An 18502-nucleotide genomic window follows, 5' to 3' on the forward strand; every position below is an offset into this window, starting at 1 on the left:
AACATAGTGTTGGATTACAAATTTAAAGCTACACTGTGTAACTTTTTTAGTCTATTCTTAGCTAAAAACACTTAGTTCTTTCAAAAATATATGTGCTCATTAATGTATATTTACTTCTTTCAAGTAATAAAGTATTCTCGTAAGTTTATAATATGCCATTGAAAATACATAAGGTAATGGGATCTAACGGTGGTCGCCATGTTGCCCCTCCATCTTGAAAGTACATTAGCCAAAGAGGGACATACCCGTAAATTCAAGCTTCGCTTTTCTCGTTTTAACCGGTTTTAATACTCGATGGCACTGTACAAAATTCAACTTGTTCAGACTTGTCTGGTGCATGTGCAGAGAGTTTTCATCTCAGCAGCTCCAGTAACAGAGTTATACGGAGTTTTCCTGGCTTGTTTATTCCTCAAAAGTCTGTTTTTCCTTGTGTGGTATTTCTGTGCGTTAATAACTCCGTAAGTAATAAGTTATTGTCATTGTAGATGTGTTTCAGAGTGTGTCATTGCGTAATTCAGTTGATGTCACCTCAGAAGTATTTTTGTGTCAACATACAATAGCGTAATGCTCACCTATTTGAATAATCATTCAGTTATTTTGTTATCAACAATGTTTATTCGTTTATAGAAAATATTTGCTTGTAATGTATGTTGATGGAAATATGTATCAGGTCTGATCGGCATATTAACAATTGTTATACAGAGCGCACTGCAGTGCTAACGTTAAAGCTGCGCACACACTTTTGTAACCGGACACCGCTTGTTAGCAGCGGCAGCTCCGCTCCTTTTAATGCAGCTTCATTTAGCGCCTATATATGGTACAATAAGCTCTGGTTTACGGTTACATTATACAAATGTAACTTATAAGTATAGTTATACAGTTCTTAACTGTGTATGTATATTTACCATCCTTATTTGTTCTCTCACAGAAACCACATTTATGTACATATCCACGCAAACCTGTTTATGCCTTGCAATTGGATGACTGAATAAACATTACTATCATCAAAGTTCACTCTGGCTTAGCTGCAGTTCTTTCTAGCCGAATAATTAGGCCAGTTGAGTTCCAACCATCCCACTGCGCACAGAATATCCCACAGGCACCGTGTCGAATGTGGACGAGGTCGAACTGGAAGCCATGTTAATCTTGGACTAAATCGGCCACCGTAGGAGTTGAAACGAAATCGGAATTGAGAGGAACAGAAACTAAAATTCGCTGGATGGTCATATACCTTTTCACCACTAGATGGGGGAAAATATCACACAGTGTAGCTTTAAGAAAGTACATTGTATTTACAAATTTAAGATGGATAATAATTCTGGGGGTTTTCCAGCAGGAGATTTCCTGCTGGGCCTGTTTTACAGTGAGCATTTGAGATATAAAGGAAGATTGTTGAGTTTCCAGCAGGAGATTTCTGCCGGATCTGTTTTCAGACTCTCACCGTCGTTGCCTCTATATAGTTATGCTGATTAGGAGTATTGGTGATACTCTGTCTGGGCGGGTTTTCCCAAAACCTGTATATTTAATTTACATGCTTTGTTCAATCTCAATGTAAATCCCTCCCCCTTTGGAATGTATATAACCTATCAGGTATACTGTTAAATCAGACTGTTTTCGGACGACCTGCAGCACAGAGAGTTCTCATTAAAATAATCACTTCTGTTTGATCCCGACGTCTCCTGGTCTCTACTTCAAGAAACAACAGAAGTTCACAACAATAGTATACTGAAAGTGCAAAAACAATATATAAATGGTAAACTATAAGTATAGTGTTATGTTCTATAATGCTATATGTACTTAAGCTACTAAACTAGTAGTTTACTGAGATTATAATTCAAAGTGTACTTTCATAAACAAAACAAAAAAAGCTACAAGTATTATAGTTTTTCTCGATTGTTTACACACATTTTCTGAAAGCATGCCTCATACTTCTCAGAACTCTACACACAAATCCAAAAAAACACACACACAATGGGCAAAACCCCTCAATTCTCCTGCAAAATGAAACTTTACATTCAAAACAATGTTATTTCTTCTCAAAATTGTATTTTGTTTCCAAATGACACACAAACCATCATATGAATAGACATTTATAAGAACCAGTTGAACACTGATGTGCTCAATGGAAAACACTTCTTCTCCATTCATAACACATTTTTTTGGTTCAGTGTTACACTTACCGACAGTACATACACATAAGTGTGTTGTAAAATATTTTTTTGTTTCATACTCAGAATTTGTTTTCATACTCAGAACACACAAATACACAGCAACAAATATATTTTATTTTTCCCACAAAAACAATGTACACAGTGTACACATCCCAACCAACACAAAGTTGCACATACAGTGGTCTACAACAACAGAAGGATTTACTGTATACAAAAAAAACAAAAACAAAAACTAGGCTGCTCCAAAAGAAGAGCTCACCTGTTGCCCTTTTATGCTAAAGCTGTGTTTGCTGATTGTAAAACTGTGTGACCGGTGTTTGCCCATGTGATGAGTCAGTGTGCAAATTTGAATGGCAGTGTGTTTCTTGTGAAAACAAGAGATTTTCTGCATAAAAATTGTGCCAAATGCAGAGAATTGTGTGAAGTGTTTTGAAAAAAGTGTGTTTTAGACCTGCAATGTGAGTGTAAAGCAGGAATTGTGCTTGTAGTTTAGCAGGGGGTTTGTGCATGAATTACATGTTGTGGTCATTGTGTGTCAAGTACCAGTATTTGTGTGTAAACATTTACATTTACATTTACATTTAGTCATTTAGCAGACGCTTTTATCCAAAGCGACTTACAAATGAGAGCAATAGAAGCAACTACAACAGTCAGAGGCTACAGTATGCAAGTGCTGTAACAAGTCTCAGTTAATCTAACACAGAACACACAGGATTTTTTTTTTTTTTTTTTTTTTAAATAAATTAGACAGACAGAAAAATGAATAGAATGTTAAGTGCTATTCTTGATTGGTCAGGTGCTGCTGGAAGAGATGCGTCTTTAGATGTTTTTTGAAAATGGCTACAGACTCGGCTGCTCGAATTGAGATAGGCAGGTCATTCCACCAGGTGGGGGCAGTCCAGGAAAAGGTCCGTGACAGTGATTTCATGCCTCTCTGGTATGGCACCACAAGGCGTCGTTCACTGGTAGAACGCAAACTCCTGGAGGGTGTGTATGTCTGAACAAGCGAGTTAAGGTAAATTGGTGCAGAGCCAGTGGTTGCTTTGAAGGCGAGTACCAGTGCCTTGAATTTGATGCGAGCGGCTATTGGTACAATTGAGAAAAACAATTGAGAAAAACTGTAAAATAGTAAACTATTAGTATACTTATAAGTTCACTTGTAGTACAGATGAGAAACCTAGTTGTGCACTTAAATTTAATACTGTTACACTCATAGTACACATAAACATATACTTGTATATACTAAAAGTGGGCCAATTTAGTCCCAATCAGTATTGAAATAGTACACTAACAAGTATACTACTAGTACACATTTGTTATTACTTCATAATGTATACTTAAAATATACTTGAACATTACTTAAGTATACTTCATAAAATGAACTTGAAGTAGGCCTATACTTTTTCATAAAGGAAGTCACAGGACTTTGGAAAAAATGTGCTAAAAAAGTCAATGTTTTGTTTGCTTCGATGGCATATTTAAAAAAGATACTGACGGAAAAGCTTATAGGGGTTAAAAAGTTGCCTTTTTGAGTCAGGATCAGGCTTATTTCCAATAAGTAAACATTTAACTTCAAATAGCTAGCACTACAAATGCTAAAAACCAAGGGCCTTTATTAACAACAAAAAATTTTGTTAAAACAATCGGCTACGTTTCATGATGTTACAAAGCTGTTCCTCTGCACTTGATCAGCTGCATTTGTTATGTGACGTGACGTGAGGCAAAACGCTCTGGTGACCTTGGTTCCCTGAGATAACGGGTACGAGCATTGCATCAGTTTTTCTGACGCTAATGGGGAAAACTGATCCTGATTGTTTCACGTCTGCCATTTTCATCAGAATTTGTTTTGCCTGGAGCATTCACTTTTGATACAGTTCACTCGCCTTGCGTCAGTTGTTCTGACACTTATGGGGAATGCAATTCAATAACGCTGTTTTACTAGCGCAGAACGGAAGGCCATCCTGCGAGCCCAGGGCCCCATGGCAGGCTACCAGAGAGATAAGGACTTAAAATACATCCGATAAGTCAGGCTCGGGTGCGGAACCAGAGCCTGTGGGGCATGACGCCATCAGGAAAAATCCCAGTGAATGAGTATCATTCGCCTGCGATAATTAATGCGATATGGCTCAGCTTGTCAGTGAACTACGACTCTGTGTAGTAAATGCCGCTCTCTCTGAAAGCAGGTGATGGCGATTTACTACTAATCAAGGAACCGGCTTTACTGACGAGATGCGCCTAACAATGTCATGCGATATATCGCCCAGCCCTAACTTCTAGGCTGTGGAATCTGGCAAAGGTGGATGGTGAGGACCAGCCCAAGAGGAGGCATACGCATGGTAGAGTGGGCCCTCTCCAATAGGGCACTGCAAGTCCGAGGACTTGTAAGTCTTGTGAGCTAGTGCGTTATTTTCCTTCAAGAAGAACTTCGGCCAGTGGGAGTTCTCATTTGAATGAAAGAGGTCCACCTCTGCTTGGCCAAAAATGCCCCAGATCATGCTTACAGTCTGGTGGTTGAGTCTCCACTCCCCGGAGATGGTCCATGCTGGGATAGCATATCTGCTCCCGTGCTCATGGAGCATTACATGTGCACCACTCTCACTTAGCAAAGATTATGCTGTGCCCACAGAAGGAGTATTTTTTTAGGTTGTCCCAAATTTCGAATGATTCAGCTTGCCACTAAATTTTCAGAGAGTGCTCCAGCGAATCGAAGACTGCCCCCAGAAATGAGATGAGTTGGCTGGGAGACAGTGAGCTTTTACTTAGATTAATCCTGAACCCCAAACTTGCCAAGTGGTTGCAGAGCAGAGATATCTGTGCACATAGTTCCCCCTTTGATTGGGAGCAGCTAATCGTTGAGGTCATTCGGGACACATACTCCCATCTGTCTCAGGGGGGAGTGGCCGCATCCATGCATTTTGTTAAGGTGTGCAGAGCTAGGGACAGTCCGAATGTAGGCATGTATAGGTAAGCCACCCGTTCGAATGGGAATCTCAAGAGAAGTACAAGCAGAGCTTGTACTTTGGCTCAGAGGACATGAGGTAGGGAAAATGTGATCAGATGATGTTGGCTACTTGTTGATGATAGAGATCTAGTGGTCTGATTCACTGAACTTATTCTGAGTTTTTATTTATTTACAGTGTTTTTTCTACCCAACATTGGAGCATCAAACAAATGTTGGGTTTAGACATCAACCAATTTTCATTTTCAACCAAAATTTTATGTCTGTCCGATGTTGGAGTTCACGTCCAGTGCCTGCTGTGTTTTAACCAAAACTCCCTTACAGGGACAATTTAAAATTGAAGATTAGAAACATAAGAGAGGCTTTCCACCACTGCTTATTTTAATTATGGAATATGACTAGAACAATAACCCTCACTGTTTCTCCTTCTGTATCACGTCAGAGATGGAAATATTGTCCACCCTGAACGTCTACATGTCGTGCGGACATAAACAAATGAGTGATGAGGATGTGTTCACATGCAAATGTATTCATATTTTTTCGGGCTCAAGAAGGTGGATTGGTTTTTAGCAGTGTTCATCACCATAGTAACTTACACTACACGGCTAACCTGCTCTGGAGCAGGTTTTATTCTGGGTTAGAGATCGCAAACCCAAACTGGACCAATCAGCTGCAAGTAAAGATGCAATAAAGCCACACCCCCTTTATATCTCGTTTATTCCTGCTTTGTAAACACATTCAATTTCATGATTATTTTCAAAACGATCTCTCAATCTTCAGAAGAGAAGTGAAGTGAATTAAACGGACACTGTGATTGGCTGTTTGCCGCACGTGTCACACTTTCAGGTGCATGCGGTTCAGAGTTAAAGTCCCAGTGAACCGGAAGTTGCAACCGACTTTATTTCAGTGATTTGACGTATTTCCGAGAGAAACGGAATACATATCTTCTCAACATCACTTCACAACTCTTTCAAGTTTTCTTTAACTTTCTCAATTTCTCTTTAAAGTTCTCTTTACCAAGTTACTGTGATTTATGTTTATTTCTCTCATTAGTTGAACATTAGTTGACTAACATTGAAACATGCTTAAAAAAAACATGAATTTTGGTGTAAAAAATTTAAGTCTAACACTCTTTGAATTTTATTTATATATATTCATATTTATTCTTAAAAAATGTTTTCAACGGAATGCTACTGTAATTATTAAATTCAACTGTGTTGCTGTAATATGTATTTTTATTAAATGTTTTCAACTGAATACTACTGTAATTATTAAGTACAACCGTCTATCTGTAATTATTTAAACACTTGTCAAAAGTAAATTGATTTGAGCACATTTGTTGTTGTGGAGTGTTTAATTTACCTTTCAGTTAAGACTTTTACATACTGTCAGCTGCATGTGGGCCACATAGATTTTAACAGAACTCAACCATACTAAAATTGCATGCAAGGATCACACATGGGCCACATTAAATTGTATTATTTGGCTCATGCTTGGTGGAGTTATGGCACTCCTTTGGTTCACTTCTGGCAAAGAAGATGAGGGCCATATATGGGCCGGCAAACACAATCTTATCTGGGCCACAGCTCAGCTGTTTATCTGGGCCAAATCTGTGCCAAAGGAAATTTGCTGACTGGGGAGATTCATATGCTGATTATTGACATCTGTGTGCGTCTAAACTCCCCCCCCCCCCCCCCCCCCTAGAATGAATTTAAATTCAGAATGTCTGATCTGTGGCAAGAAAGTATTGTTGGTGAATATTATTTAATAACATTTTTAGTCAGTGATGAGTTAAATCAAAAATTTTTCTTCATGATAATTTTTGTTTATGGCTTCTTTTGACTTTAACAGATTATTTGTTTTGTTAACACTGTAACAAAAAACACAAACTAACAAAAAAAAGCCAAATATCTAACTGCCCAACTAAAGGAATACTGATCTGGTGATGGTGACCAAACATTTTCAATAAAACATCAACATCTAAACCTCTGTTAATTCTCAATTAGAGCTTTTATAGATTTTTTATAGAAAACTCTACAGGACAGTGACTCACTAGGACCGAACTTGACTACCCCTGCTCTAATTAGAGGAAAACAATGGTATAATGGTACCCTAAGGACCACTTGTGTACCTTTAAAGGTACAGTTATACGTTTTGTTCCCCAAGGAACAAAATTGTACCTCCACTGTAGCTTTTTTTCTGAGAGTGTGCTCGTGTTTCAAGAATGAGGCCAATAGCTAGTCTGTCAAAATCTGATTTGTGTTGGAATATCCGACTGGAATCTGATATAAATGATTGACCATCCACACTGTGTATTGAAATTCAGATCAGATCCAATTTGTGTCCCATTGCGGTCTTTTGTTTTCCCGAATATCTGCATTGGCTTCTATGACAATTGCGTTGCATTGGTAGGCATTCGCCAAAAACAATAACAACAGCAACAGGGGTTTGCAATACAGATGTTGTCTTATTTACAACAGGACTATGTGAAGCCGCTGCGCTGGACTACTGTGTCTTCTGAGGCAGCGACAGAAATGTAGGAGGCTGGAATGAGCACTTATTCCGATCTGTCATCTCCGCCGGTTTCATGTAAATGACATGTACATCAAACTCGTATCAAACCCTGACCCTAAAACCGAGGTATGTACCGAACCATGACTTCAGTGTACCTTTACATATATGTATGATCTGAAGTAACTCGATACCTGAGTAATTTTTTCATTGGATATATTTTACTCTTACTCAAGTAACTATTAAGATTATTACTTTTACTTGAGTAAATATTTCAATAAGTAGGCCTGCTTGTACAGTATTTGGATACTCTGCCCACCTCTGCAAACATGTCACACAGTCCAGCAGTAACATTAAAGCAGCTGTTTAGCTGTGAACGTTAAAGTATAAATTGTTTACATGTACTTTCTTGATTAGTCCATATTGTTGCTAAGCCTTTATTCTGCATCCTTTATTGTAGATACGGATAGTGACAGACACAGAGACGTCAATATACATATAAAGATAAAGAGAGGTAGAAAAATATACAAATAAGGAGGAAGTAAAATATTAAAATTAGTTTTAGAGCAATATACACAAATGATGTGATGCCCTGAGGGATGAGAGCAGATATAATAATCACGCAGTTTAAAGCTGCAGACAGAAACATCAGACTCAGGACAGAAACACACCACCTCTAAAGTAAGAGCAACTCACATGTTCATTCTTCACACACAATTAGACTTTGAGATGTTAATATTGTCTGAATGATTGTGTGTTTGATTCATGCTGCTGTTCAGAAACTGAAACTGTCATATTTTACTCCAAAATGAATCTGTGAATGTTTGATGTCTGAGTTTTTCAATGTGTTTCTTCCTCAGAAATGGAGCAAACTCTATATTTTGTTCTTCTTCTCATTGGTGAGTGTGTTTGTTGTTTTATTTATGGTTTATAGTTTCATCAGGTTTGACCCTGTTATGAAAAGCATTAAATCAAACCCTCTCTTTCACAGCTCTCTGCTCCGTATCTGAATGTGTTCAGCGTCAGTATCACTTTATAAACGTGTTGAAGAACTGGACTGAAGCTCAGAGATACTGCAGAGAGAATTACACAGATCTGGCCACCGTTGACAACATGAACGACATGAACGAGCTGAACGAGCTGAAGAAGAGTGTGAATGATGGAGATGTTGTGTATGTCTGGATTGGGCTGCAGAAGACGAGTGTTGATAAATGGCAGTGGTCTTCAGGTGATCCTGCGCTCTATCTGAACTGGGGACCTAAACCTGAAGGCGAAGACGAGTGTGGAAAGATGAAAAATGGAAAATATCATGATGAGAAATGCAGTAAGAGCTTGACTTTCATCTGCAGTTCATCTAACAACAGTAAGTGCAGCTCCATAACAATGACAATAACATTCATTTATAAAAAAAACATATAAACCAGATAAACCATATACTGTACAAAATTGTATTGCAATACTAAATGCTGCTACTTTTGTAATGTGGTCATAAATATAGAGGAGACTGTGGATATTTGTATTCTTCTGTATAGAAAATTAACTGATATTGAACGCATGTTGATCTTTTCTTGTTAACTTTGGGAATCTGCCATTAGAGAACATAGAGAATTATATTGTCAGCTAAATTTATACTGTATATTATACATTTAAAAAGATCAAGCCATTGTTTTGACCAACACAAATTGTAATAAATTAATGAATAGATGGAATCTCAACATATAATAGATGGCTTTCTCCATCTTGATATTGTAATGTCATTACAAATGCTGGAAGACACTAGCTGATGTTCAACAGTGTTACTTTAGTAAAAAGTGGTTCTAGCTGTTAGTCTCTTGTTCACTGTAAGAGGCGGGGTTTCAGCGGGGTCAAAAACGGGGAGTTCAGACTGAGAGTGAGTTCACAGCGAGATATAATTCTCTTTTTCCTGTTATGTATGGTGTGGGTTACAGCCAAAACAGTAACCCTGCAGTTCCTTAATAAAGCATCCAAATGAGATAAAACCAGCCTGGTTATTCTTTAGCTTGGATGCCAGTCGAACTTAGACCTTTGAGGTCAGGAAGTTCGGTCTGGACTTGATCCGTTGTGCTGGAACCAGAGCTGCTCGGACCAATCAAATTGTCAGGGGGGGGGGATTTATACGATGATGGACAGATGATAAACAGTAACGTAATCATCCACATCACCAAAGAGCGCTTGGGTTGAATTTGTTTACTAAACGGAGAGTTTGTTCGAATATGCATTCACCTTTACTATCTCTCTCAAAAATGATGATTGTGTTGGTAAGTACTCTGTGTGTCCTTAAATTCTTTTTACAACACCGGCAAAGATCGTTTACACTTCTTCTTCTACTTCTTCAAGCGTGCGTAAAGTTGAGTTCTGTTGACAACTGCATCACTCAACACGTCACTTACTCCGTTGCTCTGATTGGTTGTAGGTCCATCCAATTGAGTGCAGAGGCATTTTCGCCCGATAATCACAGCCCAATCATATTCAAATGAAAGCCTCATATTCTGACTAGAATCTGAGCATGACAACGCCAGGCTAGTTATTCTTAGTAGCGAAACGCTTGTCCTGAGAACAAAGTTCAGTTCTCGTCTTGTCAGTGTGATTTTATTGTGTTCACCCGAATTACGATAATACATGATAGTCATTTTGGAAATTGTAATTAAAACAATTATCTTTTTTAAGTAGATATGATAAACATTTGAACGTCTAGAGCTGTGATATTGATTCATTCAGCTTCAGGATCTCAACACAAACCTGTAAAGACTCATGAACTCACACACACACATTGTTCATTACAACGTAACAAACAATCAGACTACAAACAAGATAAACCCTACATAAGTGTTAATATAGCAACAATATTCATTTTGGTCAATATAACATTTTGCATGAATGTTTTACTGATATATTTCTCAGGACTAGTTAACGGACACATTAACCTGCAGTGAAACATCTTCATCTGTTTGATGTTCTCATTCAGATCTTTGTGTCTGAATCCAGTATTACAGAGAAACATGGAACAAAACATAATGGAGAAATATAAAGATTCACCATTTTTTCATGTTACATCAGCACAATTTTCATGAATATGTTTAGAATATTTAATATCCCTTACAAAAAGAATATCTATATGAAGGATCAATTAATTACATTATTTAATGGAATATTTGAAAATATACAGAATAATATGTTATAGGTTAATACAATATAATAATATAAGGAAGTGCCGCTTTTCATATATTGAAATATATACATTTACTAAAAATATCATAATGTATGTAATTTTATATTCAGTAATACACTTCATAATATAGAGATATATATGTGATCAGATATGGTACTGCATGTGTATACGTTGCTCTGGTTGGTTGTAGCGCTATACTATTGTGTGCAGAGGGAATTTGAAAAACAACCGTTTATCCCGCCCCTCGGATTGAGCCCTGTCAATGGTGTGTTCCCAGACCCAACATCTTGATGTGGCTTTGGCTTGTCAGGCTAATTTGTGTGTTCATATTAGTATTTTATATGTATCAATGTATAGCCATACATGGTCAATGCATATATTGCAGTATATTCCCATAAATCTTTGTTGTAGAATAATTTTGTGTCTCTGAATGACGTGTTTCTGATGCTCCACCGCTGCTCTTATTCACATCCAAACCATAAATCAGTGTAAGAATAATGAACACACTGACTCTGAATCTGTTTCCATGTGTTTTTCTTAAAGTGAGCACAGGACTCGTCTTTGTCAAACAGGAGAAGAACTGGAGAGACGCTCAGAGTTACTGCAGACAGAATCACATTGATCTGGTCAGTGTGAGGAACCAGAATGAGAATCAACAGATTCAGAAGTTCATCAGTGATAGTCTCATATCTGATGATGTCTGGATCGGCCTGTTCAGAGACTCATGGCAGTGGTCAGATCAGAGGAACTCCTCCTTCAGAAACTGGAGGTCAGGTGAACCTAATAATGGTGGTGGTAATGACAACTGTACAGTGATTGAGACGAAGGCTGAGGGACAATGGAATGACTTCCCTTGCAGTGAGCATTTTCCTTTTGTGTGTCATGAAGGTGAGCAGATCCTCTCAAAACACACACAATCCATCATCAGCTCCAGATATCTTAAAGTTCACGCTACATGTCTGACATGACAGATTCCTCCACAGTGTTTGTTCTGCATGTTGTTTTTGATCAGTCTCTCTCTAGTTTTTGCTTGTGGTTTGTTTTGTGTCCAGATAAACTGATTCTGGTCAAAGAGAACCGGACGTGGTCTGAAGCTCTGAGATACTGCAGACAGAATCATGTGGATCTGGTCTCGGTTCATTCAGTCGAGATGCAGCGTCGTGTGATGAATGTGGTTAAAGGGGCGTCTACTGAGGAGGTGTGGTTGGGTTTACGTCACTCCCACATTTTGGGCATCTGGTACTGGGTGAGCGGAGACACCGTGTGCTATCAGAGCTGGGCTCCAGGGAACGGCACAGGAGACGAGGACTGTGAGAATACAGTGAGATCTGGAGCAGTTCAGTCTGGAGGAGATCAGCGCTGGATCAGCCGTCCTGAAAACAACACACTCAACTTCCTCTGCACAAATTATGAGTGAAGGATATGTTTGTGTTGTTCTTTCTTCTTTTCATTGTGTTTTGATCATATTTGTGTATGTTATTACCAACAGTAATCGGGTGTTCAGCGGGTGGTCCTGTTAAAACGCTTCCGCTCATCAGAAGCTGTTGCTCTTTTCTTTGTGATCGGTTATCTACGTTGTTGCTTAATTTCATTAGATGAATTATACTCCTATATTGTTATCTCATCTTGTTTGGGCTGTGGGTCTCTTTAATGAATCCTACTAATGTATTGTTATTTCCTTCTGTGATTTACAACACACATCGTGTGCACATGCTTTTTATCCACCTTCAGGATAAGTGATCATTGTAATGCTATTGGAGCCAATACTGCAGTCACACAATGCCATATATAAACACAACATTAGATGCTTGTTTTGTGATGATTTTGTCTGATAAATCTCGCTTCATGCTGCAATGCATTCTGGGAGTTACTATAGTATAAAACTCATCCGTGGCTCCCAGCATGCATTGCAGCATGAAACATGTCACTGTTGTTGAGACTCATATGATTCTTGATATCTGTGTGTCTAAATATGATAGTAGTTCAAAATGTTTTGCGCACAATGTGTTTAAAAAAGAATATATGATTACCACAACAGCGCTGAACCTTTTGTTATAGTATCACACTGCTGATAATGCAATATTTAAATGTATTTAATGATCTAACTGACCATCTTCTAGCCAACGCCTATACAAGGCTTTACAGAGTAAGAGATCTTGTTAGACAATATTTGTAAATGTCAAAAAAATTGTATTTCACTAAATAAAATAATCAATTAAACTGGATTGATTGTTTTGATTTCTGTTTGATATTAGTTTTGAAAACTTAATAGTTTTAGACAAAATTAAGAATGTTAAACTGATTTAACTAAATGGCATTGAATTGATAAACCTCATGTAAAAAAAAAAAAAAAAAAAAAACATAAGTTTACTGAAATAAACAAGGTTAATTAAATGCAACATAACCCAGTTATCATGCATCATGCTTGCGCTCTCAAGAAATGAAACATAACTACAACTGACTAAAAGCCACACAGCCTGAAATCAACTGCAAATAAAAGAAGACAATACATCTCTCAATATCTCAGCAGAAGCTCTTTATGAGAATTAACAGAGGTTTAGATGTTGATGTTTGAAAATATGTGGTTACCATTATGGTGATCAGTGTTTCCTTTAGTTGGGCAGTTTGACTCTTGGCTTTTTATCTGATTTTGTGTTTTTTTAACAGTTTTTTACAAAATGCATAATTTGTTGCAAAGAAAGCCAGAAACAAAGATGATCAGGTGATATAGTTTTCAGGATCATAAAGTAGAATAATTCACTAATCTAATCCCTGACCAAAACTTAAAAATTGTTATTAATAGATTATGTTCACCAAAAACACTTTCTTGCCACAGACTAGGGATGGGGAAATGAAGCCTCATGAAGCACTGAGGCTTTCCCCTGACTGTTCCAGGAAAAGATTTGAAGCTTCGAGAGTGTCGAGAACAGCGCCATCTGGTGCTTATTTAAAATAAAGCAGCCAGAAGCCTGTGGAAGAAGCTCTGTCAGATGAAGCAACCACAACACACTCCATCGTTTCAATGCTGTGTGTACAAATAAAAGCCTTACACTTTTGTGTTTAATTTGTCCATTAAATAAATTAATTTAAAGTGTGACAATAAAATATAATATGAGCTTATATGATTCAATAAGATCTAATATAGGCCTAATATAGGTCCACGTTAAGAAACGAGTCAAACGGGACACTATGGCCTTTGTTATGTTTAAGACGAAAATTATTAAATAATTATTACGTAATATTAAAACATGCACTCAGAGCCTTGATTTAGTTTATTTTCTTGCTTTCCCAGCTGCTTGACACCTCGTCTAGGAGAATAAGGTACGCTAAAACAATAATCGACGTTAAACCATAACCTTTTAATTACTCAACCTAGTTCAGTTGCTTGGCAACTATGGGAAACAACTTCAGTGCCAGTGAAGCATCTTAGTGCTTACAGATAAGGAGACGTTAGTATGTGTTCACTGTTTGCATGTTCACTGTTTGCATGTACAGTCAGCATGTCATTGCGAGCTTTTTGAAAACATATTCAAATGTTACTGGGAGGGCTATGCAAATTTAAATTTCATTCAAATAAAAAGAAAGCTTTCTCTTCTGTATTTTTATTTAAAGAACGACCAAAGGAATGAAAGACTACTGAAAGAACAAGACACGTTTATGAATGTAATAAAGCAAGATCACATACCAGATTTGGTCATGTAGTTGTGAGGGCACAACGAGAGAGAAAACTGTTCACCATTTCCACCTCCTCCCCTGCAGTTCTTCACCCTCCTGATTCCCACCACTCCAGACAACCTAACAAATGTGTGAAAAAGTTAATCGGTTAGCGATGCACCAATCTCAGTTTTATAATATAAATTGTGCATTCCTATTATCAATAATTAAATTAAATAGCAATAGCAAAATAAAGACATACCTCACACTTAGTTGAATGGGCCTTGGTGTGCATAACTGACAGGAACGGCCTCATTTGAAGAAGAGGCTCAGTTCAGGCATAGAGACTGAAATCTTCTGAAGTTAGGGCCAGTACTTGCATGAGATGTCAGTGCAGAAGAAATGGATGTTTGTGGCTGCCTGAAGCTCCTTCTGCAGGAACAGGGGATATGCAAAGATCTCCCCCTGTACATGTTTAGACCCTTTAGTATCACCCCATGCCTGCAAACAGCTACCTCAAGACCCTCTTCGTCAAGTTTGTTTGCTCTTCTGGCCGTCTCCCTGGCAGCAGACCACTGACTAGCTCCACAGCCTCTTCCTGGAGTCTGCATGAAAGAAAAATAATTTAGATTAGACAGCAAAAATACTGCATTTACACAGCAGGACTACAAACTCTGAAACATTACTTACACTTTTCACTTTACTCCTGATCTCTTCAACGAAAGAGGATACATCCACATCTTTGGCAATGAAGATGCCCTCAAAGTAGCTATGGTTCCTCTGACCTTAATGCAAGCAGAAAAACAAAAATCTATCATTGTTACGACCCGGCTCCAAGTCATAACATAAAGAGGACAATCCACAAAATGAGTTTACTTAAAGAAACATATAAGTTTATTTAAAGTTAAACAAATCGTGTCTAGGGTCAAAACATAAGGAAACGATAACAAATATCAATACAACATCAAATCAATAAATGGTTGGAAACGGGTTTGGTAGAGTGGTGGAAAACATAATGGGAACACAAACTCAATAACCCACCCTTCACACAAAGACACAAAACAAATGAGAGAGCTGACAAACTCCAGGAAATCCTTAAATAAGTTGCCACAGGTGCAGCTGATCTTCAATAAGGCAACTCCGCCCACCGAGGAGGAATTGGACCTAGAATTGACTCAAAAGAAACTAATGTTAAAAACAGGGGCAGGACTGTAACAATCATATTCAGACACAATTTGATTAGTAGGTTTTAGAAGGTGCGAAACAAGCCAGGCACACAGCTTCACAATACAACATTTTTATCACATGGTTCTTTGTACTGGATTTAAAAATGCAGCAAACTGATATTGACACTCCGATACCTGGTATCATCATGATATCGCATACCAGTATTTGTGCATCCAAGCAGGTTTGAAATTACCAGTATAAAATATGTCATGATGTTGTAGTGCGCTGGATGTATGACAAGCACAAACTATCATGGTCTCTTGAATAATTGTCATGAGAAATATAAGCTTCTGTGTTGTGATAACATGAGCTACTATGATGTAGTAATGTCACAGAGTTATGTTGTGCAGTGTAAGTCATACAGCAAAGCTGTGTAGTGTGCACCTTGCATTACCCTTTAGAGTGTCGAAATCTGTACAGTTTTCTGTTGCCGTCTGCAGAAACCGCAAGCATGTTGGGTGTACATGCTGGGCAGGTGAAGTGCTCCACATTTGCCATTTTCTCACAGAAACTGGCAGAAAGTGTACTCCAAAAAGCTCCTCTGAAATACATCTCAGTGTATTTTACCCCTTTGTAAATGTGCAAATAGGTAAGAGAAAAGTTAAATGAAACAGCCAATTAAGGCAGTCTTTATCCACACTTATCTTACCCTTCCAAACGGCTGAGTCCTCTGCTCTAACAGCCGCAAAAAGCCTTGTCTTGACAAACCCAGAGCAATGGTTTTCATCTCCTCAAATGTGCTGAATACATCCACTGAAAACAATGTGTCAGCATTCACAGATGCTGGCCAATACCCACTTCTTATGAGGTCGCTTCTGTCAGGTGTCCATTGTGATAGACACATTCTGCATGTCAAATGGGGCAAGTACAAGTCATAACGACCTAAAAAAAAAGAATGTAGCTCATCAAACGAAAGACTATCTTGTGACACATAACTGAAAAACCAAACAATAAAGGCTACAACCCACCTACCATTTATGCAAATTAAAATAGTTGCTCTGCCAGCAGATTCTGTTATGTCTGTAGGGTCACAGGTGCACAGTCGGTCAGGTCTCACTGTAGGCAACAGCCGAACTAAAAAAAAAAGAAAAGTTACACAATTTTGAAAAGCGCTTAAAGAGGGACTGTCTGATTAAGTAAATTCTAACACTTATACTAAGTTCACACACAAACAATTTGACCAAAATAGGTTTAGTGCAGAGCAGTACCTTATTTTTCAGTGTATATCTGCCATTTTCTTTCACACAGCACACCGTTGGCGGAACGGGCCTGTAAAATGCATCAATGCAGGATTCCCTGTTCTGGAGTACTTGTTTTTGGTGGCAAATTAAAATCACACTCCATACACAGCCACTCTTCAGGCATGCAGTGTCTGCAGCGAATGATGGCAGGAGATGAGCACTGACTGCATTTCTTTTCCTTGACCACTCTGGACAACAACAAGCAGTCCAGGTGGTAAGGCCTTGCGTTCTGCCACTCATCTTGGGCTGCAGACTGGCGCAAGCTCCATGATGTTGATGTTGATGGACCATCTGAAGCTTCAACAGTTGTTGCCAGAATCTCCTGCAGTTTCTGAATCTCACTGTCTGAAAGAGGGACATGAAAAAAGCTCTTTAGTGGTTCTACGAAGACTCCATTGTGGTTCTGGAAAGACTAAACAACTGGGCTACAATATAGTGAAGTAACAAACAATCCTTTCACACTATTAATTTGATAAGGAATAAGGAGTCATCCTACCAAGTAAGTGTTGAGACAAGTTTTGTTCCGTCACCATGGGTACCTCCTCAGCTGGTTCACAAGGATTCAGGACTAAAAGATATTGTGATAAAGTCTCCCTTTATTAATTTTGCAGTTTGGTGCAAGTAAATCAGACATGGCACTCTGGCAGCATGCAGGCAAAATAACTACTGTAATGTTACAGCATCACTCATTGATGCGATCTTCAGACAAAGTTTGTATTATATTGAAACATTACTAGCAAGGGGGCATCGACATCCTGGAATGGCAACAACAAAATAAAGCAATAAGCCCAGTGAAGCCGTGGTTTACAGTGAATCTATAACCACTAACTGTTGTTAGGCATGATGCGGAGCAGATTACCCCTTAGCAGATATAAATCATTAAACCACAGCTTCACAGGGGGTATTGCTTTTATAAAACGGTTATTTCATTATATGCAGCAATATTTAATAAAATAAAACAAAGCAAATAAACAGGAAACTAATTATATTCATAAAAATATAACTTTCCTGCCGATAGTGGAATGGTCGCCAAGCAACTCACAGACACAGCAACATACACATTCAGTGGCGCAGCGATAGGGCTGCACGATATTAAAGAAAAATGCAATATGTGATTACTTGTTAAGTAATGCCATTTTCGATATGCGATACGATAATGCTTTAAGTGCACAAAATAAATAAATAATATTTCAATATAATTACAGAAACAGGTTTATTAGGCTGCTGTCACTTTAAGCGCTGCACAAATCTATTATACTGTTACTAACACTTTCTCTCTTAACTGTTTAGTCCATTTATGACATTACAGACTGTGTTCACATGAATACTCACAAAGACAGGCATTTTGACAATTTTGTATGTATATGGCCATATAAGATGCGGAAGAACTGAATTCAGGATCACGCGCTGTCTGAGACGTTGATTAATGTGTGAGTGAGTACTTCACTTTAAAAACCATTAAGCATGTCTCACTTGTATGCAACCGTCATACTTCCATCCAGTCGACTCCCTGTTGTCTGCATTGACCTAAAACTTTGACTTATGTGGG

The 18502-nt window shown here is 38.1% G+C and overlaps 1 protein-coding gene across 2 annotated transcripts; it reads left to right on the forward strand.

Annotated features, from left to right (window-relative positions):
- The first annotated feature begins 7610 nt into the window (after nt 1–7610).
- On the forward strand, nt 7611–13055 carry LOC307120225 (C-type mannose receptor 2-like). Of its 2 annotated transcripts, none has more exons than XM_079807112.1 (5): nt 7611–7770; nt 8502–8540; nt 8633–9004; nt 11375–11719; nt 11884–13055. In XM_079807112.1, exons 2-5 carry the CDS (start codon nt 8504–8506, stop codon nt 12246–12248), a joined length of 1119 nt encoding a protein of 372 aa, XP_079663238.1. In that variant the 5' UTR covers nt 7611–7770; nt 8502–8503; the 3' UTR covers nt 12249–13055. The 2 variants fall into 2 exon arrangements, with proteins under 2 accessions (XP_079663238.1, XP_079663239.1); XM_079807113.1 differs by lacking the exon at nt 7611–7770 and adding an exon at nt 8260–8322.
- Nucleotides 13056–18502: the final 5447 nt, after the last annotated feature.

The sequence above is a fragment of the Gobio gobio genome (genome assembly GCF_949357685.1).
Source record: "Gobio gobio genome assembly, chromosome: 2".
NCBI lineage: Eukaryota > Metazoa > Chordata > Actinopteri > Cypriniformes > Gobionidae > Gobio > Gobio gobio.

Bases quoted from the DNA above. Each gene is read 5' to 3' on its own strand.
- LOC307120225 (XM_079807112.1), top strand. From the start codon at position 8,504: ATGGAGCAAACTCTATATTTTGTTCTTCTTCTCATTG. The intron at 9,005-11,374 runs GTAAGTGCAGCT...TTTTTCTTAAAG, and splicing joins CTGCAGTTCATCTAACAACA to TGAGCACAGGACTCGTCTTT. The intron at 11,720-11,883 runs GTGAGCAGATCC...TTTTGTGTCCAG, and splicing joins TCCTTTTGTGTGTCATGAAG to ATAAACTGATTCTGGTCAAA.